Source organism: Chamaea fasciata, unplaced genomic scaffold, assembly GCF_029207755.1.
Source record: "Chamaea fasciata isolate MVZ Bird 193981 ecotype frontalis unplaced genomic scaffold, bChaFas1.0.hap1 SCAF_8, whole genome shotgun sequence".
Classification (NCBI taxonomy): Eukaryota; Metazoa; Chordata; class Aves; order Passeriformes; family Sylviidae; genus Chamaea; species Chamaea fasciata.
Window position 1 is genome coordinate 5,406,151 of NW_027094093.1, and position 26,439 is coordinate 5,432,589.

The 26,439-nt window shown below is 40.0% G+C and overlaps 1 protein-coding gene across 4 annotated transcripts in view; it reads left to right on the forward strand.

The window, feature by feature from the left end:
• The window catches only part of KANSL1L (KAT8 regulatory NSL complex subunit 1 like), a 55,807-nt gene that overhangs the window by 5,833 nt on the left and 23,535 nt on the right, over positions 1-26,439 (forward strand). For 3 of the 4 annotated variants that reach the window (XR_010722089.1, XM_066189459.1, XM_066189460.1), the window contains exons 2-5: positions 10,418-10,559; positions 14,260-14,457; positions 17,175-17,296; positions 21,531-21,732. Coding sequence is in view for 3 of the 4 variants with exons in the window: in XM_066189459.1 (XP_066045556.1) it covers positions 10,418-10,559; positions 14,260-14,457; positions 17,175-17,296; positions 21,531-21,732 (664 nt within the window). In the remaining variant the exon portion in view is untranslated. The remainder of the gene's footprint in view (positions 1-10,417; positions 10,560-14,259; positions 14,458-17,174; positions 17,297-21,530; positions 21,733-26,439) is intronic. The other variant, XM_066189457.1, reaches the window with a different exon arrangement.

Consider the following 26,439-nt stretch of genomic DNA (forward strand, 5'->3'; position numbering starts at 1 on the left):
GAACTGAATTACAAGTTTGAGAAGGGGAGGAAGAGAGTCTGCCAGGACAAAATGCTGCTTTTAGGCACAAACCCCCACTTGTTTCCTGGTTTTAAGACCTTCGTAGTTTATAAGTCCTGGAAATGTCTTATTTGCATAGAAGGTTAATATGAGGGCTTTTGAGTAAGTATAAATTCATTGGTGCAAATAATATGCTGATTTAAGAATGTTTTATATGTTTTTTTTTCAAGAATTCCATTTTCTCAATTCTTGGCTCCTATCACTAGGATATGGGAGGAGAATCAAAGAAAAGATAGCTTTGCATTACCTTCTGTTTTAACTCTAAGGATGCATGTGTTATTTCAGAATATATTTAACCTCACTTGGTTGAGTTTCCATAAGATGAATTTATAACTTCTTTAGGGTCCCACATGCATTTACTGTTTTGCTTTGGGGATTTCTTGTGCAGCAATAAAAACTTGCTGTTTAGCAAGACTTTGTTCTCACAGTACCAGAGTAATGCTCTTGTGAGTGGGGATCCTGATTAATAACCTGTAATTACATTCATATTTTTGAGCTGCTGAAGGCAGACTGAAGGGTTTTAGTGAAAGGCAGAAGGTTTGACAGGTTTTAACCTGCAAGAGTTGGAGCTGGGAATCTCAAATCTTTTAAGTTGGATGCATGTTGAATTCATATTAAATAAAAACTTGGCATTACTCTTCTTAATAACTTTACAATACACAGTCAAGACAGTGTAGTAGAATAGCAAATTAATAAGCAGGCACATGTGTATACATATATAACCTTGTATGCTTAATTAAATTGGAGACAAGAAGAATTTGGTGCTTCATGTCAAGTGCTGATTAATCCATGTTTTATGGCTAGCTTTTTTCTTTCACTAAGCTATGAATTATGTTTGTTTTAATTAAAAGATATGTTTATAAACAACAATGAACTGTCTTAATAACTTAATGTGAAGCAAGGGCAGTGTTGTTTTGGTTTATAGCTAACAGTGATTTAGTGAGAATCTACTTCAAAGGGATACACCCCGTGCCTTTGAAAATCAGCATACATGGGCCCCTGGTACAGGAAATAATTTAAGTGCTTTCCTTTTCACATGGAGTAAAAAGTGTGCATAAAGACTTCCCAAAATAGGAATGCTCTCCTGTAACAGGGTTTCATTCATGCTGCTAAATATGGGTTAGGAATGTGATGTTAGATGTTGGATTTAAATATATTGACCTGAAACAGCTGTAAATTATTTTATTTTCATCCACACACTTTGCCTAGCTCTTGTAAGTCAAAAGAAGTTTTCTGTTGGAGAATTTAAATCAAGTCAGTTTTCAGTTGGCAAACTTCTAATTACTGATTCTAGTGTTGGAAAAACAAATAAAGCTAAAGGTCTCTGCTTGAATATACGTGCACTATAAACTCCCTTCCTTCCCAGCCTGTGGGGTAGGCTGAACAGCAGAAAAACTCAGTGAAATTCAGTCCCAGGCTCCTACAGAACACCCAAGTACCAAACTGCTCAAAGCTACGCTTGTTACACTCCCCAGCCCTTGTCCCTGCAGACTCAATGGCGGGGTTTAACCTCCAGCCTTGCCCTGTGGAGCAGCCAGGTTCTCCCTGGCTCCTCCTCTATTCCCTCATCATAGAACACCTGCAGCAGCTGGGGGGCTGATGGCCTGGATTTCTCCTGCAGCAGGCTCGGGAGTGTCCCGTGTTGGCAGCAGGCTGCTGGGGCCATGCTGCTGCAGGTTTCACACTCAGCACAGCCCTTGGAGCTGCCTTTGCCTCAGGGCCTGAAGTGGGACAACCCCTGTCAGAAGTGTCCAGCTGCCCTCCCAGCCAGGTGGACACTGTGCCAGCTCTGCCATTGGCCCTTTCCCCACAGCACATTCCTACCTGTGGGACATGGACATCAGCGTGTGCTGGTGTCTTTGCTGCTGCTCCTGCTCCTTCTCACCTGATATCTCTGTCCTCGACTTCCCCACCTGCCACAGCCCCTTCTGACTCTTCTGGCAGCTGGGACAGTTTCCTACTGCTCTGTAGAGCTGTAACCCCTTCACTACCCAAAGCCTGCTGCTGATTCCCAGTGCATCTGGCAGGAGACTTCCAGGTTTGACTGTTAGCTTTCCAAAATGTCTCAAAAACAGTATGGTTCTTAGACATTTTACATTGGAATCTGATACTATATCTTCATATATACATGTGCACACACACATATATGTATATACTGACTTACAAGATGGAATTGGATCTTACATGAATACCATAGCCATCTTTTCCTTGTAAGAATACACATACAAATTTTGGAATAAACCTCAGTGGCTGGACACCACTGATATGCTGCTTGTGTGCTGTCATAATGTTCCATTCGCACAGAATCTTTAAAGGAATGTATTTTTCAAGTTCTGCCTTATTTTATGTTGAGCATGGGCTATAGATGTAGCACTACTTGGTTTCTTTTTGAAGGGCAGTTGTGTAATACTTAGAGAGAATTTCTAGGCCTGTGTTCCTGGTGTTTTGTTGTTAAGCTTTTGATGTCGTGCCATTTCAAAGGCAAGAAAAGAAGCTCATTTCTAGGCAGCCCTGTTGTTCTTGAAGTTTCTATCTCTGCATTTTAGTCCTGCCTGCTTCTCTGCTTCACATTGGACTGGTGTACAGCATGTTGGGGTGCTGGAGAAGACAATAGAACTTAAAAATTAATATTAAAATATTTTAAACAAAAGCCATTGGCAGATACTCAATTTACAGCATGTTTGGAGTTCTTTTATCTTACTAAGAGGAAATGCTGCTGGTTGTTTACCTTTTGCAGGTTTTTTCTTTCTGGGCAGTTAATGTTCTGACTGGCTCCGCCTTCACCTAACCCAGTTGGCCTTTTATAATTAACTCAGCTCTAAAGAATTATGTAAACAGAACTGAAGGTGAAGAGCACCTACCAGGTTGTGAAGCCTGCCATTGGAAAGATTCAGCACTCTAACAGATCCTTTAAGAGGCTGAATTTTTAATTTATTCTGTCTCCAAATTGAATTACAACTCAGTGCAAGTTAAACAGTTCAATTTCTAATATAAAACAGCAGTAGTGTAATCCTTTGCAGGAGCCCTGTAGCAGTCAAATACTGTCTGTGGCATCTCTTCAGTTTGGAAGATGTGATTTCTCAGATGAGGGAGCATAAATAGTGCACCAGTGAAATGTTCATGAAATCTCTCCCTTGCTGGGGTATCTAAGCACAAAGGCTTTCCTATTTTCAGGTTTTTTTCTACAGCCTTTTCTCCGAATATTGATTTTCCTCTTCTATCCTTCCCACTGTCCCTTTCGTTTTGTGGAAGATGTAAAAATTTGATTTCATTGCTACTTAATTTCTTGCTACTTAATTTTTTCCCCCATGAATTTTCTCTTCAAGAGAAAAATCACAGCCATGGTTGATAATTTCAGGTGTTACTGCATAAATTCCTCAAGCTGATGGTGTAGCAGAAATGTTCATCTGGATACAGTTTTTTGGATTGGGAAGATCATAATATGTATATTATGTGTTGGTATTAACATGCATTATTGGATGCAATTCTGAGAATACTAAATGGCCTCAGTGTGTCAGAGATGGTGAGACCAGACATGGGAGCCAGAAATTATTGTAATAAGCAGTTGCTGATGTCTATAGATGATAGGGAGAACTATAACCCACGTTTTGGGAAGCTGTGTAGTGTTTCAGAGAAAAATGTCTGCCAGGTAAAAATTCCTGTTAATCACCAAAGGATCCAGAAGAATGACCTGGCTGCAGATCTTCAGAGGGATTGCGGGCTAATTTTGAGCCCCAGAGAAATTCCGTTGATGGATTTTTTGGAGTAGGAGTGGGGTGGTAGGGAGTGCATAGCTTGGTTTGGTGTTGGTTGTTCCAAAACAGCAGCAGACTGCTCCTGGATAGTCTGAGCAAAGGCTGAGAGTGAAGTGCCACAGTAAATAGTGATTTTTTGTGTAATGTTGATCGGCCCTAATACTGTTGATGGGCCACAATCATTACAGTTTGATCTTTTTTGGACTCAGGAATGCACAGAAGAGATTGCATTCATAAAACAGCACACACTGGGTTTTTTAGTTATGTAGTTATTAGAGGTTTAACAGTTAACTGATCCAGGGCAATTAATGCTTCAACAGCAACAGAAGTTAGTCCATTCTGAAAACAAACATTGTGTAGGTGTGCTGGAGGAATTAGTCCTTGAGAAAGTATTTACGGGTCATTTAATAGTTGGACATATTTGTTCAGCTATTACAAGTGTTGGAGGTTTTGGTTGGGAGTGGGCACACACTTTTATCTCATGACTAAAATCTCGATAAGGTTATCTAAGATACAAGCATATCTGAATTCACCTAATTTGAATATTTTATATTATATAATCTTCTAGTCTTCTCTTATTTACTGTCAGTGTCTGCAGAGAGAGGAAAAATGGACATGTTGAATTTCTCCACCATGCTGACCAAAAGTATCAGAAGCCGTGGGCCTACATTAGTGATCTGCAAGAAAATACTTGTATTCAGGACAGTTGCTTTTTGGGCTTCACCATGTGTAGTCTGTAGAGAACTGAGTGTAATGCTGGTGTAAATTAGGGGCAGCTGTGGAAGTTCACAGTTTATCAGCTCCAGTCCTGGAGGGACTCCCACCACACTACTGTGCTGTGGAGCATTTGTGGTGGAGTGCCATGTGAAGAATATTTTGTGGTTTTGTACAACTGAGTGAGCTTCCCAAGAGCATTGGGGGATGAGTGATTTTTTCCTAGTGTTTCATGAAGTTCATGGTGAGTCATGTGATGTCTGGATGGAACTTCAAGACTGGCGAACCTTCTGATTTCTTTTTGCTTTTCAGTTTCCGGAGGTCAGTCCTTCATAAAAACTCTTTTCTGCCGCTGTTTTCAGTGACTCCCACTAAGGAGGGTGATGAGCTCTTTATCCTGAGGGTAGAGTCACTCTGTGGTTTATGAGCTGCTTCTTGCTCCCGAATACTTCACTGCTATGTGATTGGCCATAGGGCTCTGTTAGCCCAGGAATTCGCAGTGAGAGGAGATGAACCAGCAGGTATGGTGGAGGTCACTTCAGGACTGTATCATCTGAAAACTGAGTGCCACAACAATGTGGATTAAACCAAAGGGAACATCACCTAGCAGAACGAGCAAAATACCCCATGCTGGAAGACTGAGCAGAAATGTGAGGGGATGTCAGGGACAACTGCCCTTCCTATGTTCAGGGAAGAACTTTGGAATTGGAGGATTTTTTTTTTCCCCACCCACACTATGTGAGTGCTTTGCTCTCTGGCTTGTGTGCATTTAAGAGCGTTGTTACTTGAAAACGTTGGTGTTTTTAAAGCCTTTGGAAAGGTGATTGTGTTATGGGTTGTCAAATGGTTTTTGGTGTTTTGATGTGGGTCTGTTGCAAGCATTCTCCTTTCCTGTTTAGCAGGAAGCATCCTGTCATTGTCCCTGCAGGCATGTCATGGCAGGGCATGTTCCTTTTTCTCACTGGGAGTTACAACGGTGGAAGGCTTTAGTTTGCTTTTAATTTTAAGCATATAAGATAACTTGTGGAAAATCTTGCCAAGGTCACAGGGCTGCACTCTCTAAAGTACTCTTTCCTCATCATACCTACTTGAACCAACCGTCCTGGATACTTACTTTCAGTCCCGGGTTCTGTGTGTTTTGTGCATTTTAAACACTACTGTGTTTCTCCATCATTCATGAACTGTTTTCAGGCTTACTGTTTTGTTTGCTTATTAAAATAAAATATGCCTTTAAGGCTTGAATTCCACCTCTTTGTGTCTCCTGCAAAGAAAAAAACCCCAAACCCACCCACAAATTCCAAACAGCAGTGTGTGTAGTGCAGCAATTTTATCTTGGTTAGCAGCTCCCTTTTGTGCTCAGCTAGGTTGCCTGCATTTGTTTTTTGGGACAAGCTGATCGTAATCACAGAATCACTGTGTTGGAAGAGATCCTCAAGGTCATGGAGTTCAACCCAGCCCTAACGCTTCAACTAAACCAGGTCCCCAAGTGCCACATCCAGTCTTTGTTTAAACACATCCAGGGATGGTGACGCCACCACCTCCCCGGGCACACCATTCCAGTCCTTTATCACCCTTTCTGTAAAAAACTTTTTCCCAATATTTCCTCACTATTGGGAAAACATAAATCTCACCCAAAACACAATGGAGACACCGGAAATACTTCTGAGAGTCCTGTTGTGTTCTTCAGTGTTGGTTTGGTGATGTAAAAGCGTGGTTTGTTCTGGGTGTTTCTCTTTGAGGGAAGGTGAGGGTGCTAAGGGATCATCTGTGCATCCTGTCCTTCGGTCATGGCTGAAACTTCCTTCAGTTCCAGCAACGGTACCGGCTGTGATAGCAGTACTTAGTGCTCTTTACTCGCTTCTTCAGTCTCAGCAAAAGCAAATAGATGTAGATAAAATGCTTATACTGCCTCTGCTGTTGCTGGTGATCCCCAGATGGACTCTTTTCCATACTTTGGGATGCCCTAGTACAGCCTGAAAATCTGCTCCCAGCTACATTTTTGATCATACTTTGTTTGCGTTTGTGTCTGTGCTCGTTGTGCCTTGTTTGTTCTGCTGCGTTTCTTTTCTTTCCTCCTCTTATAAGTTGTGCAGGATTGACCTGCAGTCCAGTCAAAATAGAAATGCAGGCAGGTATTTCGCATGGAAGCAAGTTGCCCCTAATGCAATTCCAGCATGTTTTCCTAGGGCAATTTAAATGAGGTGTTTTATTGATAAAGATCAGCATTTCTCTGTTCTTTTCCAATTCAAATAGTCCTGGATGAATGTAGGGGGTCATCTGCAGATTTAAAGTCATTGCAAGAGCAGTAATTCAACATTATGATGCAAATCTAATATTCCGTTGTACCGCAGCACTGAACATGAGAAACTTTACCAGTGTGACATGGTTTATGCTGAGTTGCTAGCAGAAGAAAGATGTTGGAATTCCTGTGAAGGATGCATGATCTTAGAGTCAAAAGCACAGAAACTAAGTAAAGATACTTTGTGAAAGGAGCACCCAGGAAGCGGGACAGACGGAAATGTCTTTTTTCTTGCCTCATTCCCAACAGCAAACAAGAGCAGGAGCTTCTACTTTAGCACCTGCTTCTGACTTCCTCCTTCAGTGACAGGCCTGGTTATTTTTGTAACTGCGGTTGGTTTTTTGGTGGTTTGTTTTCTTCTTCTCTGGGTTTGCAGAATTAATGAATTCTCTGAAGCCACCTTGAAACAACTTCCTTTACTGAGTGAATGTTAAGCTTTACTGTCTAGCATCCCAGGAACAGATTTACCTAGGTTTGGATTTTGTTTTAGGGTTGATTTGGGGTTTTTTTGTTGCAGAAATAGGTTATCATTTGTCACTTGAGCGACCATACTACTTTGCATGCAAACAGCTCACTTTAGGAGTGCGAGGATGGCTCATAGTGATTTTATCTTCCTTAGGAGTTACAAGCTTTCCTAAAAGATTTGTAGAGATATAGGCTTAGAGGAAAAGGTAGTTAGAAATAATGCAAGGTCAAGCAAATAGGAGTGACAGGGATGGGATCAGAGTTAAGCAATGCTTCTGCCTCTTATCCTGTCTGCAATGAATCAAAACTGGGAAAGGAATCTGGACTTAAACTTGCTTCAGTCATGCTGCCCCTAAAATTAAAATTAACTAGGAGCAACTCCCTAATCCATATCACTGTGTAGCTGCCCAAGTCTTTGAGCAGGCACTGGGCTGGGGCAGCCTGGGCTAACAGGATGGAAAAGCTAAAATTCCTTCCTTTGGCCTGAGCATAATATGTTTGTGCTTAGTTTGGTGGAAACCTTTCCTTGGAGTGGGCCCTAAGGACACTTTTTACACAGTGTAATTAAATGCTGTTATTTTAATTATAGAATAGAATTTAAAGCCTTAAGAAATACTCGCATAGTGTTTTAGAATGAAGTAAAAATGTTTATGTTTGACTGTGAATGCAATTGATTGAAGATTAAATACTGTGTCTAAGGGGAAAAAAAGCAACCGTTTTTGAAAAATAAGTTGTGATGTAACGTGCAGAGGATTCTTGTTTATGTGTAAGACAGTAATATACAGAGGTTACAACATTTAACATTCCTTCTACTGCCAGCTGTGGTCTGATACTGGTTGTGGATTCCCTTATGCCACACTGATTTCATGCAGTGTAGGTGGCATAAGACCAGTTCTGGCCCTTTCCATTCTGCTTCTTGTTTCCCAGCTGTGTACAGGACACATTACTTCTCATTTGCTTCCTGCTCCTCCTGTCTGTTTGAGAGTAGCTCACCTTTCTGCCCAGACTGTTGCATCTAGTTTGGGAGGTGAATCTGTCTGTGTGATTTATTTCCTTTTGTGGTGTTTCATTGTTCGTTTATTCAACTGCCTTTTGAGAAAGGAGCAGAAATAAACACCTCAGCACTCCTGTTGGGTTTTTCTCTGTTATCCTCATTATTCCTCTTTAGTTTTTTTTTTTTTTGTTGTTGTTGTTGTTAAAATTATTAACTGAGGCATTCTTACAGACTCACTTAGCAGCTCTTTCTTAGGACTAACTTTTTGCCAGACCAGGGTCCTGAGACAAGTCTTAACTATTCCAGCCACCACGCTTGTGTGAACACATTTAATTAAAAGCTTGGAATTCAGATTCCCTCCCTTTCACAGCAGAGTGTATTTTATGACTTTCAGGAGTGCAGACATGCAAAAGCTGTCAGTCCCAGAGAAGTTCCTGTCAGAAGACCTGGTTCAAGCATAAGTAATTGGGACTCTTTACTCTTTGCTGGTAATAATGGGAAGATAAAGAGAAATAAAAATAGGTCAGAAAAATAGATTTTTACAGGATGACTTCATATGCCCTTTTTTTTCCTAGGAGAAATTTACTAGTAGAATATGTAAAATGCAAGTAATTTATTATCCTACATATTTACAGAGTTCTTTGAGTTTCTTTTTGATAGTAATCCACATTGCTGCCTCGTAGAATTTGTGTTTCAATAGGATATTTCAATCACCGTGATTTCATATGTTCATTTTTTTCTGCGTAGGAGAGAGTTTAAATTGGTGATGAATTATGTGGGAGGATAATTTATGTTAAAAAGGGAGAAGATTATGTATTTTAGAGGTGACCTACCAGAGTGTGTGTCTATCCTTACTATTTATGATAGCTAAACTAGACTGAAAGTTTGGAAATTTTGAGTTATATTATGTTTTATAATATTAGCCGTGAAAATTTTAGCATTCTCAAATTTGATGATTCCTTACTTGTGCTAGGACATGTCTAGCATCTTCTGCTGTATTATCTCTCGTTGTTGTTGAGATAGTTGACTCAAAATTCTTCATCAAACAATTACATTTGTGTAATGTTCTTATGCCAGTTCATTAGCATCTGCTATTTCTTGTGTCTTTTGTGATACTTCAGTGCTCTTCATTGCCTGGGGAAGGAGATCATGTATTCTGCATGTGCAAAACTTACAGTGTCATCACGGATCTAGATCCAGTAATTATCCCAGTAACTTGAGGAAAAGCACTTCTTTTCTAGAAGTTTTTGTTTTTACAGTTTTTAAAGAGAGCTGTGGCCAGCTACTTGACAGCTTCACTGGGGGATAAAAACACCAGTTGCTTTCTGTAAATAAATGAACTCCATTTATGGTAGGATAGTAGTGGAAGTTACATACTAAAATACTGCATTGTCTTGTCTGTGTTGCTTAAACTTACTGAATATTAAGACTGTTTGTTGCATGGTATGGTTTCCTCATGCATTTGTTTAATATGCAGGTTGGGTAGTGTTTGCTGATACCAGTGATGAATTTAGCATAATAAAATGAAGGTGTTCACAATGTCAAGTACCAGGAGGCATATCTTTTGGTATTGCAAAAAGCATCTATTTTAAACAGTAGTAAGAGTGATCTGACTGAACTAAACTGAGACAGATATTTATGAAACAGCTTGAATAAAAAAAAAATTTAAACTACTTAGTTGGGGTTTTTTGGGCAGTGACCTGATATCTAGCTGGTCATTGCTGGATGTTTTATTAGATTCCAGTTGTTAGCAAACAGTATTTGTGAAAACTTGTGGGAGGAAGTATAGCGTAAGAGTTTGGATTCTTGTCGGTGGAGTTACTGGAATTTTTTACACATCTGTGATCAGCCTTAACTGATATGGTCTGGTAGTTTATCCAGCTCTGAGTTTTATAATCCAGAACAAAAAACTAGCTTAGTGTGGGAATAGCCAGTGAGCATGGATTGTACTGGTTTGGGCAAGTTCTGTTGCTACAGAAATAAGCTGATGTGAAACTGGATGGGTATAATCAGATATCTTCTGAAAGCAACTGAGATGCTTGCAACATGAGGCAGAGCAGCTGTCAAAAATGTTCTTGTGCAAATGTGGTTATCTTTATTTTTGGACTAACCAGCATTTTGTCTTCACAGCAGCTATACTTCTGAATGGAAGTGGCTTGCAGACAGAGCTAGAATTGGCAGCCGTTGGACATGGCTTCAAGCCCAGATTTCAGAACTAGAATACAAAATCCAACAACTAACTGACCTTCACAGGCAAATACGTGCCACCAAGGTATTGTCTGTAAGCTCATAAATGGGCTTTTCAAATCATCTTTTGACAGTGTTTCTTGTAATATTTATGTATTTGGTTCCTTGTTGCTGTTCTTTTTTTTTTTTTTTCCCCTAGACTTCTTGTGTCTGTGCAGGCTATTCACCTGCAGAGTTTAATGGGAAAGACATCAGGAGCTAAGAACTATTGTACCTTAAAGGCACCAGTGTAGGGCTGTGATTTGGGAACCTTTGTATCTGTTCTAGTGACTTTCTTAGTGGCTTTCAGGGGCCCAGCACATTGTATTTATCATTTATCACTGGTTTTTCCCTCTGCAGGAGAGGCGAGATTGCCTTTTTAGATGGGATGGTTGGTTATTCATTCTTGTGTTGTGGGCTTTCAGGGTGGGTTTTTTGTTACTTGCAGTGCATGTTTATTCTGAGGATTAGATGGTTAATGTTTGTACAGCACTTTGAACAGGTCAAGGATTAATAATTACTAAAATTCCAATGTGTGTAATTCATGTACTAGTTTTTGTAAATTGAACTGCCTAGACAGTGGGAAAGTGACATTCCTAAACCATTAGTAATGTAGCTATCAATTTATTGGGTTCCTCAGGTCATTCTCACACAACAGAAGCCAAACCTGTGTGTGGTGGTGTGACAGTGAGGGGTTCTAGAGCGGGGCTCTTTTGACTCTTCATCAGTGAGCCTCGTGTAGGTTCTCTGGTGTGTGGGTCAGATAAGCACAACTGAGAGGAGCAAGAAGATGCTTCAGAGTTTATGTGGCTGAATATGAGATTTGGAGGGAGTTTAAAAGGAGAGGAAAATCGCCTCAGAGAGCATTTCCCTCCGAACAAATAAAGAAAAATTATTCCATCTTTTGCCCTCAGAGCCCTCCTTTTCATACCCCGCTTGCCCCCAGTCAGGTTTTTCTTTACAAAGAAATGAAGAGCCTTTGTCTAAGGGTCTGCATAAGGGGATTTTATATTTTGGTGAAGGGTGAGGATGCCCATGGTTTGGTGTTGTCCTAAATAGCAGACACATGCACACTCTTATACCCAAAAGCTGTTGGCCTTTATGATGCTGTAGGTCAGACGAGCTACAGAAGCTCAAAAAATAAATATCAGAGAAATAAGAGGAAAAACATTATTTTAGTAATTCGTTTTCTTTAGGTGGTATGTTGGTTTGCAGCCAAGTCATCTTCCTGGTGGAGGTTGTTAGTGACATTCCTTTCTGAAACTCCACGCCCATTTTACCAGCTGTGGTATTTGGTGTTTGGCATTGTGTCCCATAGTGAAGGCAGGCACCTATTTTCTTCAGATGGGATTTTTTTTTTGTGTACATGTTTATAGTGCACCAGTGCAGCAGCAGCAACAGAAGGACATGTGGGCTGATAGAAGTGCTCTTTGTTTTCATTTAGTGGCTGCGAAGGAATTACACAATATCATTAGAATTTGTATGCTGTTTAATGGTTTCAGAGTGTTTTTGATGTGCTTTGAGTGGAAAAAAATGTTATTCATAGCCAGGGAACAACGATTTCAAGCAAAAGGCCACTCCTAGAGCATTGTAATGCAATAGGAAGGGAGATGAGTAACTAGTGGGCTGTTTCCTGGCCTACTACAGTGTGTCTTCTCCATCTCTACAGGCACAGAAGTAGCACCTCTGGATCTTTGAGGGTCTTTTAATTTTTAAAAAAATCTTTATCTCCAAAACAAAACAATTCCATGTGGGAGGAAGGCAGTCATTGCCAAAATCCACTGATTGTAACCCATTTAACTTGTAATATAGTCTGTATTAGTCTTCTAATTCTTTACTTGTCCTCTTTTCTTTTGTGCCTATTCCCTCTCTCCTGTTCCATACACTCGGTCAATTTTCCTCTTCCTTTTCTGCTTTCCTCTTTCCATGCTTGGTAAACAAGTTTCTAAAACTTCAAAAAATAAAATTCCATTGGAAGCATGTGTTGTGTGTATGTCTCTCTTTTCAACACTTCTAATGTGTGTCTTCACATTCCTCTGGCCTCAGAATTTCGGTTTTAGACTTTTTAGACTTTCTGCGGTCGTGACCTATGATCCTTTTACTAAAAAAACCTATAGATTCTAAGTTCTAAAGAAGTTTAAAGCTGTTGAGGTAGCTTATCCTCCTGTTGTGGCACACAGAATTTAGTTCTTTACTTGAATTTCCTTGAATGTACTGCCCATAGTATGCTACTGATCTGGACTTGTGTCCATCTGCTGTGATCTGTGTGGAAAATCTAGCACTGACTTGATGGACATTCAGAATCTCTGTGCCCTTCTTAGACATTAAACCAAGTATTCAAGCACCTTGGTGTATTTTTAGAGAGTATCTTTATTCTCAGCTTTGAGTTTATAATTCAAACAATGGAGTAAGTTAGGCACAGTGAGAACAAGACAATTTCACTTTTTGTCCTGGTCTCCTCTTTGAAGTCTCTTTGAGACTTGCTTTTATGTTTGAAGGCCAGTTGCTGCTGAGGCAGTAGTAAAGGTCTCTCTGAAACTACAGGATCCTTAGTTTTCCACAGCCACAACCTAGGTGATATTTGTCTTGCTTAAAGAAATAGCAATACGGCTTCCTCGTGTTCACATTATGACAGTCTTCCTTGTTCTTTGATTGAGTGGAATATTCCCATTAGAAAGACAATTTTGAGGCAGAATTATAATGATCCCATTCGTTTAATATCTGCTTGATATTTGAGTAACAGTTAGTACTTTAAAAGCAAACAAGTTCTTTCCCTTTCTCTTTGGAAAAAGCCTGGAGAGGTTTGATAGCCATTTTTGGTATTAAATTTATTTGCTCAAGATAATCACAAACCAAGGAACTATTTGAGGACTGGTTTTGACTGTCACAAGGTTATTTTTTGCTTTTATTTCGTTTAACATTTTAACTTCTTAAAGCAACTGATACATTACCTAGGATTGTACTAGAGACTTCTATTTTTCTAATCTGTCACATGGAAAACACAATAGGGGTATTATTTTTCTAGTTCCATTTATGAAACTCTGTTATTTTCCTACCATATAAAGTTATATTTACCTTGTCAGGTGACATCCTAGATGGTACACCTTATCTGATACCGAATTTGCGCAGATGGTCTTGAACAGTACTGACAGTGCTAGAATATTTAGGATAGTTATTTCTAATTATGAAACTCTAAAAATGCTCACCTTAAAAAAATCAGTTATTAAATTGTAAAAGGCTTTTGTTTAGAACTGTGTAATTGCTGCTACATAAAAATGACAGCCTTGCTGTTTTGCGTAGAACGTGGATAGGAATAAGAGAGGTAGAGCACTTTAAAATGTCTCCAGCAAAGTTTACTGACTGCAAAGGCTAAAACCAAGTTCAGTTCAAAGGGTGATTGTTTTTTTAGAGAAAAACCTCCTCTTAAATCAGCAGGCACATTAACATGTGATATTCTAATAAGTATGAATTTCTGATTTGAATTTTGGCGCAGATGTTTAAGGAGTGGTATAACACTGGAGTCTTACAAGGAGTAGCATAATTGCTGCAGGTTTTTTTTTTTTTTTTGAAGAAAAAATGCTTACTATTTCTATATTTTAGCTGTGAAGTGTATTTTAAATCTAGCCAAGTGCTCGAAAATTGTCAGGAGGATTTAAGAGGAATGTGCCAGGTTTGAGTGCCCCTTAAAAATGATTTAGGAGGGTTAATCTGTTGTCAACCAACTGTGTTCAATTGCTGTTGTCTAGGGGATGGTGGTCTTAGAAGAATTCCCATTTCCAAAAGACATTTTGAAGAAGCAAATACAATTGGCAGACCAGGAAGCTTTATTGAACTCCACAGGGAATTCACAAGCTGCCATTGAGAGACAGGATTCTCTGCCGGAACACGACTTTGAAATGTCACCCAGCAGTCCTACTCTGCTTTTGCGGAACATAGAAAAACAGGTAAAGTAAAGCAAAACTGACTTGGCACTGAAGCCAAATGGTTGACTTCAGAAACAAGGATGTTCCATGGTGATGACTTCCAAAAAGAAAGATATTTTGCAGTGCTGGGATTGGGTGGTGATTAGTTGAAGGGCTAAAATAACCACACTGTACACCATGTTTACAAATTAACCTTTTATTTCTGACGTGCCTGTGTTGCCACTTTGTTTCCCTCCAAGGGGACACATAATAGCCTCTAAGAACCGTCCACAAACCTGCCCCTGCTTTATAGCTGGGTCAGTGCAGAGTTTCCACAGATTGTTTCAGGAAATGCCTTATGTGAGCTGAAAGAGAACAGCTGACATTGGAGATACATTGCACTTGAAATTAAAAATTTACAAAAAACAACCCAGCAGAATACAATTGTTCATCTGCCTTTTCAAGCATTGTTGGACTCTGCTTCAGAGCTGAAGAATTCCAGCTATTTACTGGGTACGGTGGAGACATAGCTGTGAGCAGAGTTTTGCTTTGCTGTTTCCATGGTTGAGTCCAGATAATACTATGTAGACTCCAGCAGGGTTTTCCTTTGCTTGAAAGTACGTGAAGGATGTGGTAGGATCACATTGCTGAAGGAGATACCAGAAATTTGTTTTTCAGAATGAATTCATGTAGTTTGTGTAAAACAAACCTGACAAAGCCACCATGGGGCAATAATGTGTTGCTCTGCTGCTCTACGTAAATTCCTGGTCATACACACATTTTTTAAAGGGGTATAAGTAGTAGCATTAAGTACTAGTGCTTGTTCCTGAGTCTTTGTGCCAATTTTTTCTTATTTAATAGTCCTACTTTCCTGTTATTAAAATGCTTCCCCTAGTTGATAAATCTTATCCACCACAGGCAGGAGTGAGGAAGCAATGAAACAGGAAATTTATATGCTCAGTGCTGGCAATTACATGAGGTAACCCAAAGAGGGTTTTTAGAATGTGATGAATGGCCCCTCTTTAAGTGGTGGCTTGGAGAATTAAACACACTTTTCAGTAAGACTTCTGATGAGTCAAGGGACAGTGGTCTGTTTCCTGGTCCCCGAGCAGCCGCAAACTTGGTCCAACGGGTCCAAGAATTTGATGATCTGAAAATTACTTGGAAGTAGACTCACACTTCTCACGCAACACATTGGATTTCTTCCCTTTTACACCACTAAAAGCCTTGGGGTTTGATTTCCTTTTTGATCACCAGTTCTGTTCTTGATTCTGAAAGTCTGAGTTTCTTGTTCAGTGTCAGGAGCAACAGTGCTGCAGCCTGAAGTACATCTACGGATAATCCCACCGAATTCCTCAGTCCAGTGTTAAAGAATTTCTTTGTTAAAAATAAGTAATTTTGCTTGTGAACCAAAGGAAAAATCATGTAGAATAAAAGTGGCTAAGGCTGGCGATTGTTATTAATACTGTTTTCAAGTCCTTTTCATAGCTACATGTATGTTTCTCCTTGTGTTTTCGAAGTCTGCGTATTTTTAATGCTCTTATATTCAGTAAAAACTACTCCTTACAGAATGAATTCTGCTGAGATGTTTAAATCAATCTGCTATTTTACTGGCATCTTGTTTGCTTTGCCCAGTTCTTTTATAATTGACTTGCTATTTCTGTGCTTTAATATCCATCCCTGAATTTTATTCTGATGGGAAATTTTTACCTGACTACATCACCTAAATGTTAACAGAAAGTATGTGAGTTGTAATGAAACAAACGAACAAAAAACTCTTCCTGTTTCTGCATTAATGTAAAATCAAAATGTAAGGAAAACTTACTAGATAACCTTTAGCAATTCATGTTTTAAACATTCTTAGCTCTGAATGAAAATCCAGTGAAATAATGCAAAAGGTTGTTTTTTTGTTATAAAAGAGGAGTATGCCATTACAGATACATTTAATTTCTGTTCAATGTGCAGAACATAATTTCCTGTAAGCAAGCTACATTTATTGTGAGAATAGCCTTTAAGGTCTGACATTTAAAACAAAAAATCATTGTGAAATGTTTTTGGAGTCAATCCACAATTCATTGCTTTGGAAGGAGTAATTCTTAGTCTTAACAAATTGGCTACATTTGTTTCATTTGTTTTGGGTCAGTTTTGAAGACCGGTTTTTTTCAGGGGAAGAGGGGTGGTTGCCTCTTGTTGCTATTTTTGAGGATACCAGAAGATCTTATTCATTCTGTCATCACAATAGTCCTCAAGTAGTTACACTTCCTTTTATAAAAACACCTTTGTCAAACTGTAGTAAGCAATGAAGAGGATTCTTTTAAAAACAAAAAACTTTGGGTGAACAAAATGTGCAATGAACAGACAGTTGACCTTTTTTTTTTCCCCCTGTTGAAATGCTTGTCAAATGGCCAGTTAGCAGCTCTGGCTGCAGCTGTTGTAATATCAGCTGTAAAGTGTTCTGGTTTCTTTTTTCCTTTTAAAGACCTTTGGTTACAAAACTTAGATCATTAATGTATTTGAGGTACTACTAGAAGTGTATAACCAATGTTCAGGGTTGTGTTGGTGCTTTGTTGGTGTTTTATTTGGGTTTTGGTAGAGTTGAACATAATAATTGTGAAAGATAAACCATGCCAACATGGTTATTCACAGGAAGAAACTAAATATGATTATTCCATGAAATCCTGCATAGGAAAACAAGAACCCAGGACCTTTGAGCTGTTGAGTCTGGAAAAAAGCCTGACTACCTTTAATTCTTTTTCCAGAGCGCACAATTAAGTGAAATCATCAGCAGCCTCATTGCTCCACTCAATCTGTCTCCAGCTTCTTCATCTCTTTCATCCAAGACCTGTAGACACAGACAGCTGGTCAATGGCATCTCCTTCAGGTGGGTGACAGTGTGGTAGGTTTTTTTTTTTTTGAGAATAACTTTTGGTAAAGTTATCTATATGGAGCTAATAATCATTACAATGTTAAATAAGGAAAAGAGAGCTGCTTTCTGCAGGCTTCAAGTCTTGATTTTAAGGTTGAAAATAGTAGGGTTTTGTGTTGTTCCTAAAGATATCATAAACATGTAGTCATTATAACTACGTTTAAGTACTGGGAAGATGAATCTGGGAAGTAGTGAGAGAATATAGGAACACATTTATTGTGGTTGTTTGAGACTTAATGCATTCTGTCATAACAAGTGCAGCTTTATTTCTGGAAAACTGACAAACTAGGTTAGTAGAATACGTAAGCAATGTGTCTCAGCAGGGGTCAGTGTCAGGGTCGTAACGTCATTAATTTTAAGCAGATCAGTCTTCAATAAAAGGCCAAGTTTATCTTTGTCACCCACATTTTCAGGAATTTGGAGATACTACTTTCCATTCAAGGTATTTTTTTCTGGATGGACATACCTTCCACGATGACTATGGGTTGAAATTAATATTTTAGAAAAATGTTTCTTGGTGCTAGTCCATACTACTTAGTAATTCTATCTTTTATTCAAAGATTTTAAGTACAGTACAGGCTGTAATAAGTATTAGTTTCAAAAAAACATTAAGGTAATTGAATACAGTTACAAAGGGTCTAGATGTGTCGGATATTTCTACTGAGATACTTGTAATGAGATTTTTGAGGCTGCTGTTATTCACAGGTCTTAATTAAGATCAGGTGGATGAAGAAACTGTTGCCAGCTAGGACTGGGGTGTTTATGGCAGAGTGTGCAGCAGAACATAATTCCCTGGCTCCAGACTCCAAGAAGAGCCGGCCACACCGTCTGTTTCAGCTTTGCTGCAGAGGCTGGAGCCTCCCACAAAGAGATTAGAGTGAGCAGCTTCTTTAGCTGCCGTCTGTTCCACAGTGATTGTGTGATTCTGCCCTAAATTTCAGGATGAAGGGGTCCTGGCATGTGCCATCCCTGCTCCTGGTGTATTTAATTTTTTATAAATGATGTAAGAGAAAATCAGAAGGTTCCTCTCAGAGGTGGACTAAAAATAGCCCTGGAAGAGGAATTGCTAGAGATGGGTATATGGAAGAAGAAAGTAATTTAGGCTGTGCCTTGAATCTGACATTTTCATGAGACAGATGAGGAAGAATTCCTGCTTTCAAAAATGTTTTTAGGAGTGTATGAAGTTAACTTCATGATGAGAGACTCTAATGATGTAACTTCAAGCCAATTCTCTTCTTATTTATTGGTCATTTTCCAAAGTTAGTCTTTCCATTTCAGGAGTAACACACTGTTTGCTCATGGACCACTCTCTAAGGTTGGTTGTTTTCTACTTTAAAAATTCCAAAGAAAAATGTTAGGACTTGGAAGATTTTCTCAGTGCCATAGCTCTAATCTGGAGTTTGGCAAGTTAGGTGTTGGAAGGGAATCTGAGAGATTTTAGGGCTTTCTAGATGATGTCTTAAACATGAGTTAAACAGTTATTTTAAGTTTCCACTGCTTACAAAGTGTTTTGAAATCTGCCAATAAGTACTGTTCATTAAAGATGCATGAAATAAAGTGGTTTTCATGAGAATCCTGCAGGGAAATTCACTGCCTCCTACTTCTTGGGGTTTTTTGAGCAGGTTTCAGGTTTTTGGTGGTATTTTGTTGTTGTAGTAGCTGTATGTTCAATTAATTGAATTAACTTATTAGTTAATTATTAACTTACATGCTGCAATTAACTTAATTCTTAGCTGCTTCTCCCCTTTTTCTAGAGTTCATTCTGACCGTATTCAGTATTTCAGAAAGCAGAAATCCAAAGGAAAATAAGGGGATTTTTTTTTATTTTTGAGATGGGGAAAAAACAAATGAAAGCAATTTTCACTTAAGTAAGTTCTTGAAATTAGCTGTAGGCCGTTGATGTGAAAGATAATACTCCATTTTTAAAGTAGGTTTAAGCATGAGTTGCTTTGGGGTTGGTAACTGTGGGGTTGCAGTACAGTTGGTTACATGGGCTGTTCACAGTGGAAGTGGAGGTGCATGCACAGTTCCTGGCTGGCTGAATATGGGAAACCTTGAATTGCTGTTTGTCAAGGTTACATCAGTGCCTTCCTGATTTTTTATGTGGCTCTTCTTGCTCAGTTAAATCTAGGTGCCAAGATAAGCCCAAAGCATTGCATGAAGGTAGATGCTCATAGAAGCAGATCCCTGAGCTAGTGATACCCACTTGGTTAATGAAGGGAGAGGAAGGAAAAATTTAATACTTCAGGACAAATACTGCCTGTCTGATGGCTTGCTGCGCAGGCTTGCATCTGGAAGTAAGGTCAGGAGCAAGAAAGGCAAACCTATGAGCTTTGAAAAGAGCATTCTAGCCAGTTCGTGGCTTTCACATCTGGCCATGGTTCATTTTGCCCTTCTGTAGGGTTAGAAAACCACTTAGACTAAGATCAAACTAAATGGGTAACTCCAAGCTTGATTGGGAAACCTTTTCCACAAGTGGCAGGAAAACCCCACTGCCCTGTACTTGAGCTCCAAGCCATGAAGATGAGATCTGTCTTCATCTGAAACTGGAGCAGTGCATTGCTGCAAGGCACAGGAGGGTAAATAGAGCATCTGCCAGAGACTGCAGAGAAATTTCCAAGGGCCTCAGCAGACCACCAGAACAATGGCAGGAATCACACAGGTCGAAGAGCCAGGCTGAGGAGCTTTTTGTTCTTGTTTATCTGTTCAAGTTGTCCCTCACTTAAGAGAAAGGCATGTGGAAATCCACAAGTTGAGCTTGGGACCATCTGACTTAGAAAATGTTTTTGGGAATTCAGAGGGAGTATTTTAAGAAATCTTTTCCATGGACTGTCCTTGTATTTCTTTCTCAAGCCTTAAAAATGCAGTGTTAACATTAAGAATGTCATGCCCCAGTATTCTGGGCTTTTTCTTGGCACTTCCTGATATGTTCCTTTAAATACTTTGTAAAATCCCTCTGTTAATTAGCATGTTGTTTTCATGTGTCTGTGCTGCTTATTGGATTATATTGATGTGTAAAGCCTTGTTACCACTCCAAAACAGCATGGGATGGTGTTTAATCACACTTCCATAACAAGCCCTTTCATTTGATAAAAATGTACTGTTTAAAGAATACCACCTGTCAAAAAAGATTTATAAGTGGCCTTGTAATAAATTCATTTTCATGTTCTATTGTGTCACAGTTTTACCCATAAAACTGTGACTTGTCAGAAGACAAAATATTCATTTGTGCAGATAGATGACCTGTTATGAACCAAGGCCAAAATGCCTTGTGTAGCTGCAGTGCTCAGACAGTTCAGAGAGATGCGATCAAGGTCTTCAGTATTGTAAAAATAAAAGCACACTTGAGTGGTTTTTGCAGCAAGCCTTCAACTTAGCAGGCAGATGTTGCTGCAGGGACAAAATAAAATCAGGAATACCTGTAATAGGAAAGTTCATTCTTCCCATTGAGTTATTCCCACCCAAATGGGAGAGTGTTTTAAATTCCTACCTTGTGACGGTGCCTGTTCTGGTCACCAGACAGGCTGTAGGTTGGTGGGAATGGTGTGAGGTTGTTCCACACATACATGCAGGGACTTCTACTGCTTTTGGCCACATCTTTGCACTTGATTTTGACTCTCTACACTTGAAGAGAGTTTGATACAGTTTTGATACAAATGATTCACAGTGAGTTGCAACCCTGTGCTGAATGATCGCTGGTTTTTAAAGATTTGCTTAAGTTTCAGTTCTTGAGCACAACCAGAAAATCTTGGAAGTATTAGGACAGAACTCTAGGTCTCCTTTAGGTTAGCATGACTGCTGTCTTGAATGGAACATCAGTATGAGGGGAAATACTAACTGTTAACTTGAAACTCATACCTGTTAAAAATATTAGAGAGTTCTTGAATTTGTGAAAAACAAAACTCAATATATGCTTGAGGGCTTAACTTCATTTTGAAATTTGTTTCCATGAGCAGAAAGGTGAAGAAGAATGATAAACTCCCTTTCCTGTCCTGACATGGAAGCAATTAACTAGCAAACAAAGCAGATAAACAGTTGTCTGAAACGGCATGCTAAAACCTTGTGGTGTTTATAAAATTCTCTGAGAATTAGATAGCTAATGCTAATCAGTGTGTGAAATCTTGGCCTGTGCATGTGGAGCATATCTGACGTTTTGTATTTCCTCTCCTCATTTTTCACGCAACTGCAGAGCTTCAGACAACAGAGAGGTATCCTCTTCAGGCAGCTGGCTGCTTGACCACCAGCACATCAAGAAAAGAAGGCGAGACAGGACAAGACTCCGATCTGTCTCTGTGAATAATGTGAGCACATCTGCCCGAACAAGGCCACTTCACAGCTTCCAGAAGAGGAAACTCTACAGAATGCACGGTGCCTGTCACTGGAATCAGCAGGTAGGGCCTTGCCTCTTTGTTTGGGAGAGAAAACCAAAGAGTCCAGCTGCTTGGGTCAGCATGTGTCTTGTCTGGTGTGCCAGGGGATAGTGCACGTTGCGTGCGCTGTCAGTGGTTCAGGGACCACAGGGTGTGTGCAGTGCTGTGCTGGATGTGTCTGCAGGAGCTCTGAGTTAATGACTTAATTTTTAAACATAGAAATTAAAGATAGCTCAGAGTCCTGTTTATCAAATCAGTTTGTTCTATGGCTGTCTTTAAAGCCCTTGTGCAATCTAAGAGACAACTTGAGAGTTCTTTGGGAGGCCTGACTGCTGAGGAGAAAGGCTGCAGTGTAAAACATCTCCCTGCTTATTTTCAGAATATTTGTTTTAGCTACAGGAAAGTTTGCACAGCTGGTGGCACATTATTTTCTAGGAAATTGAATTGTGATATCTTTATCTTGTTTCCATTTTTGCTGTTTCTGATTAGTTACATTGCCTTTTTCATGACACTTAAAAGAATGCTTTAAAACTCTCAGAGCTTTCTGCCTTACAGAGGAATTAATATTTTAAAATGGAAAAAAACACATTGTCTTGTGCAGGACAAGGCTATCTGCTCACATCTGATATTAACAGCATATTGCTGGTAAGAATATATAATGAATTTAGCTGTGGTGCTTAAAGAAACAGTCTAATTTGGGAGCAGAGACAGTATGAACTCTTTTTTTCAGAGCAGTGCTAATCCCAAGAGGTTTTAATTTCTTGATTTTACTTTGCCTTTTTAAAAGTAAGTGTAGTATTGAGGGAAATCTCCCTGTCTCCTCAGCTAACTGTCTTAGGGATTTACTAAGTGTGCCAGTGGTCTGGGGAGCAATTTCCCAAGCAAGGATGTTCTGTGCTGATTCAGCATTCTCTGCAAAATGGCAGAAGCGTCCTAGTTTTATTTTAGCAAGATACTTTATTGAAAAACTGTCCAGTTTCTTACTCGTTTGACTTCCAGCTTCGTGGCAGTGGGGTTTAAAGACTTGGCAGCCTACCCACCTGCATGGTTTGGGCCAGAGGGGATGGGGCTGGTGAGTGAGTCTGGGAGCTCTGCCTTCTCCCAGCTGCTTAGCCTTTTCATCTTCCTTGCATTGACCAAGGAGACTGTTGCGGTCTTGGACTTACTGTTTCCCATTCAGTCCTGTCGCAGAGGTTGGAGGCCTCATGCTGTGGCTGATGCCTCCAACTGCTTCTTGCAGCTGTGGTGAGAGCTCCTTAGCAAGAGACTCGAGGACTTTCCCTTCCTCCTTCTTAAACGTGAAGGGTTTTCACTGCAGAAGCAGTTTCTAAATAGCAGGCCTTTCTGGCAGCCTCTGTCTTGCAGTTCAAGCATTTCATATTTCTACAAGCCCTGCCTATGTCTCTGTGTTCTGAGGAATGGACCAGAGTTAGTGAAGTTCTGAGAGTATCAGTAAAGGCTTGTGGTCAGAAACTCCATGTCGGTAGCCTGACAGCAGGAGTTCAAGGCAGAGTTTACATTTTTTCCTTCAACAAGATACAGAGCTTAGCTGCTCTGCATGCTTGATAGTTTACCTTGACTTGTAGGCTGCAAGGAAAGATTTATAATTAACCTTTAGATGTAGACTGCCAGCAAAAAGTATGTTTTTAGGTTACTAGTTAAGGCTTCAAGCATCAGAGCTGGTCCACCTGTGTGTCTGCTCCGTGCTCTTGCCATCTCTGGTGCTAGGTTGCCTCCTATTAACCCAGCTTCAGTGTCTGTGTACCAAAAGTGCAGAGATGTCTCAAAGGCAGCGAGGTAAAACACCCCTGTAGGGAATGCTGTTTATGCTTACTGCAGCTCTCAGCTCAAAACCCTGCGTTTAGGCTCTGCTTTTGAATGTCCTTTCCATGAGGAAGCTGACCAAGAGGCAATGTGGAGAACTAAATCATGGGCTACAGACAGATTCTGTAGCTCTTGTTCCTTGGGAAAACAGGAAATTATGGCAGCAATCGAGTTGTCAGCTTCAGTCATCATGCAAGTGCCAAACTCAATTAAGTTTTGAAAATTAGGTAAAGCAGGGAACAAAGCCTCTCACAGGGTGTTGGTTAAAAACAGAGGATCAGGGGTTCTGCTAGGGAAGTAAGTGATAAAATTAGACTGGACGTTTCCAGCACATCCTGACAATTAAACCTAAATGGGTATCGAGGCTTTAAATTAAGAGTCGTCAGCAGTGTATCGTTTCATCCCACAAATCTTACTCTAACAGGCCCTGTCACTTTCTTGGTCCTGCACTTGCTGCACTTGGTTACCTGGCTGTGGATGAGATTGCTCGTCCTGTAATGAAAGAGCACTGGCCATCAGCCCTGGCTGGCTTCTGGATTAGGCAGATGTCTAAGGGTGAGGATGCAGAATGGGGAATGGTTTCTGGGAGTGATATCTAGTTTTCTCTGAAAATACATTTATATTCCCCAGAGTAATCCAGCAAATTTCCTCTGGTCTTGCACAGGAAAAATGAGTAACTTCTTAGCATATGGAAAATAGTTGGGTCTTTAATGTAATATCAGTGTGCCTTCTCTAGCAAGTGCCTCTCCCATATTTCTTCAAATTTGACATATTTATATAACCCCTGCTACCACAATCTGTGAGGATCCCCATTTCTTTAAGGTCACTGCCCTGAAAACAAGCTGAGAGTCTTGCAGCAGGTGTGGAATTAACGAATTCCAGCTTGCCAAAATCAGAGGAGCAAACTGAATCCTCTGAGTGTTGCAGCTCCTGGTAGTGCCTGGTTTGAAGAGCCAGCGAGCAGTGCCTGGCAGTGCTGAGGGAAGATGCTGCTCTGCAGAGTAATTTGAGCAAGATGGTGACTAAAGAATTATGACCAGAGAATCACAGTAAAATGCAGACCTCTGTATGTGGGACATTAAGAAATGCTGGGATAGCTTTGAGGAATTTGCAATTGGGTGTTCATTGCAATGACAGGTTGTACCCCTTGTGCATCTGAATGGCGTTCAGAGTGTCATACCCCACATCTCTTTAGATTCATTTGGGAAGCTCATTCTCCCCCTTCACCCCCCTAACATCCATGTTAGGAAAAGTAAAATATGAAACTGTGAGTGAATTGCTGTGCCATCTGTCAGTTCAGAAGGTCACTGGGAAGACAGCCACATTTTTTCTCTTATCTACTGCCATGCCACATACATTTACAATGAGTGTGTATGACCTAGAAGCCTCCACTGCCTGTGGAGAGATGCCCTATATTGTCCTCTGCTGGTTCTTTTCTGAAGAGGGCTACACCTTCCCCTGCTGTGCTAGTTAAATAATGCTTACACAGGGTAATAGCTAAAAGAAAATACAGAAGTCTGTGAAACTCCAGAAGACCTTCCAGACTGACAAGATAGACTGCCGATAAATAAAACAGGATGCAGGGTGTTTGGTTTATTTGGCACCGTCCAATATCCTCAGGAACTTGAAACATCCTTTGGGGCCAAATCGGCTTGTCCCCTAATTCAGGATGACAAAGTACCACAAGATGATCCCTGAGTCATCATTTGGCCCTGGAATCTGTTTTGTATCTTTCTTCTTTATCTAAATAGCTTTGTAAGAGCTTAGGCCGTTTCTTGATTGTGAGTCATGCACAACAAACCCTGGGATTGCAGTCTGTGCTTCAGTCTAGAGGGCATGATTACAGTGGTGCATTTCTTCAGCATGATGTTTGAATGAATGAATGATAAACTTGCAGGCAGGACAGCACCAAGGAGTAAGATGAACGTGTGTTCTAATAGGAGGAGAAAATGTTTGCAGGTGGGAGTTGGAAGTTTGAGAGCGCTGCGTTCAAAATGTTGGATCTGTCCCTCATTTGTGTTGTTACAGCTGGCAAGTCAAGACCTCTGGGTCACTGTCTCCTCCTATAAAATGTGTGTCATGAAGTTTTAATGCTAGGAAAGGAGGCCAAAGTAGCTAAACAGTAAAACCGAGAAAGTCTGTAAGGAGCAGGTGGGTGTCAGGACTGTAAGACACAAACACCTGTGGAATCATTTCTCAGTGGTTGTTGAATTTATAACTGCCTTCCTCCCCCACCTCAGATTCTTCAGTCTGATGCCTAATGCTTCTGCAAATGCTTTTCCTGTAGTGAGGAAAATTGTAGCTCGGTCTCCTGCTACTTTTTGTCTGCAATTGAAAGAACTAAATTATCTGTGTCATACTAAGAGTTTTAAAAGCAGACAAGTATTGTAATAATCAGAAACTCAGAGAGGTTTGCTTAGCTGACATGCCCTGGTGTTTTCTTTTTTGCTGTTTTATCTGTGTGACTTGCTGCAGGGTTTTTTTTAATAACAAGGATTTTGTTTTGCCAGTGTATTTTGTTAGTTTTTCATTTAATATCCTAACAAAGGATATTAGTTCCACTTTTTTCAAATCATATTTTGCCAGGAGATGTCATTGAGGCTATGTAGACTTTTAATCTGTAAAAACTTTATACAGCTCTAAGTAAAGGTAAGAGCCAATCGAGCCGTGAGATCGGAGTACTGTCAATTCTGCTTTGTCAGTTTCTTTGCAGAGTTGTAGAGCATGGTGGAGGTTTTTAATCTGAAAATTCTCATTGTAATTGTTTCCTGCCTACTGGAGAAAGAGTTGGTTGTGGGGACTGAAGCATGTGGGGAGAAAACAGAAGGTGCAAAGGTGCCAGCACCCTGAAAGTTGGGATTGGAGGTCCAAAAGCTTGCATTTTGGATACCACAAGCAAACAGT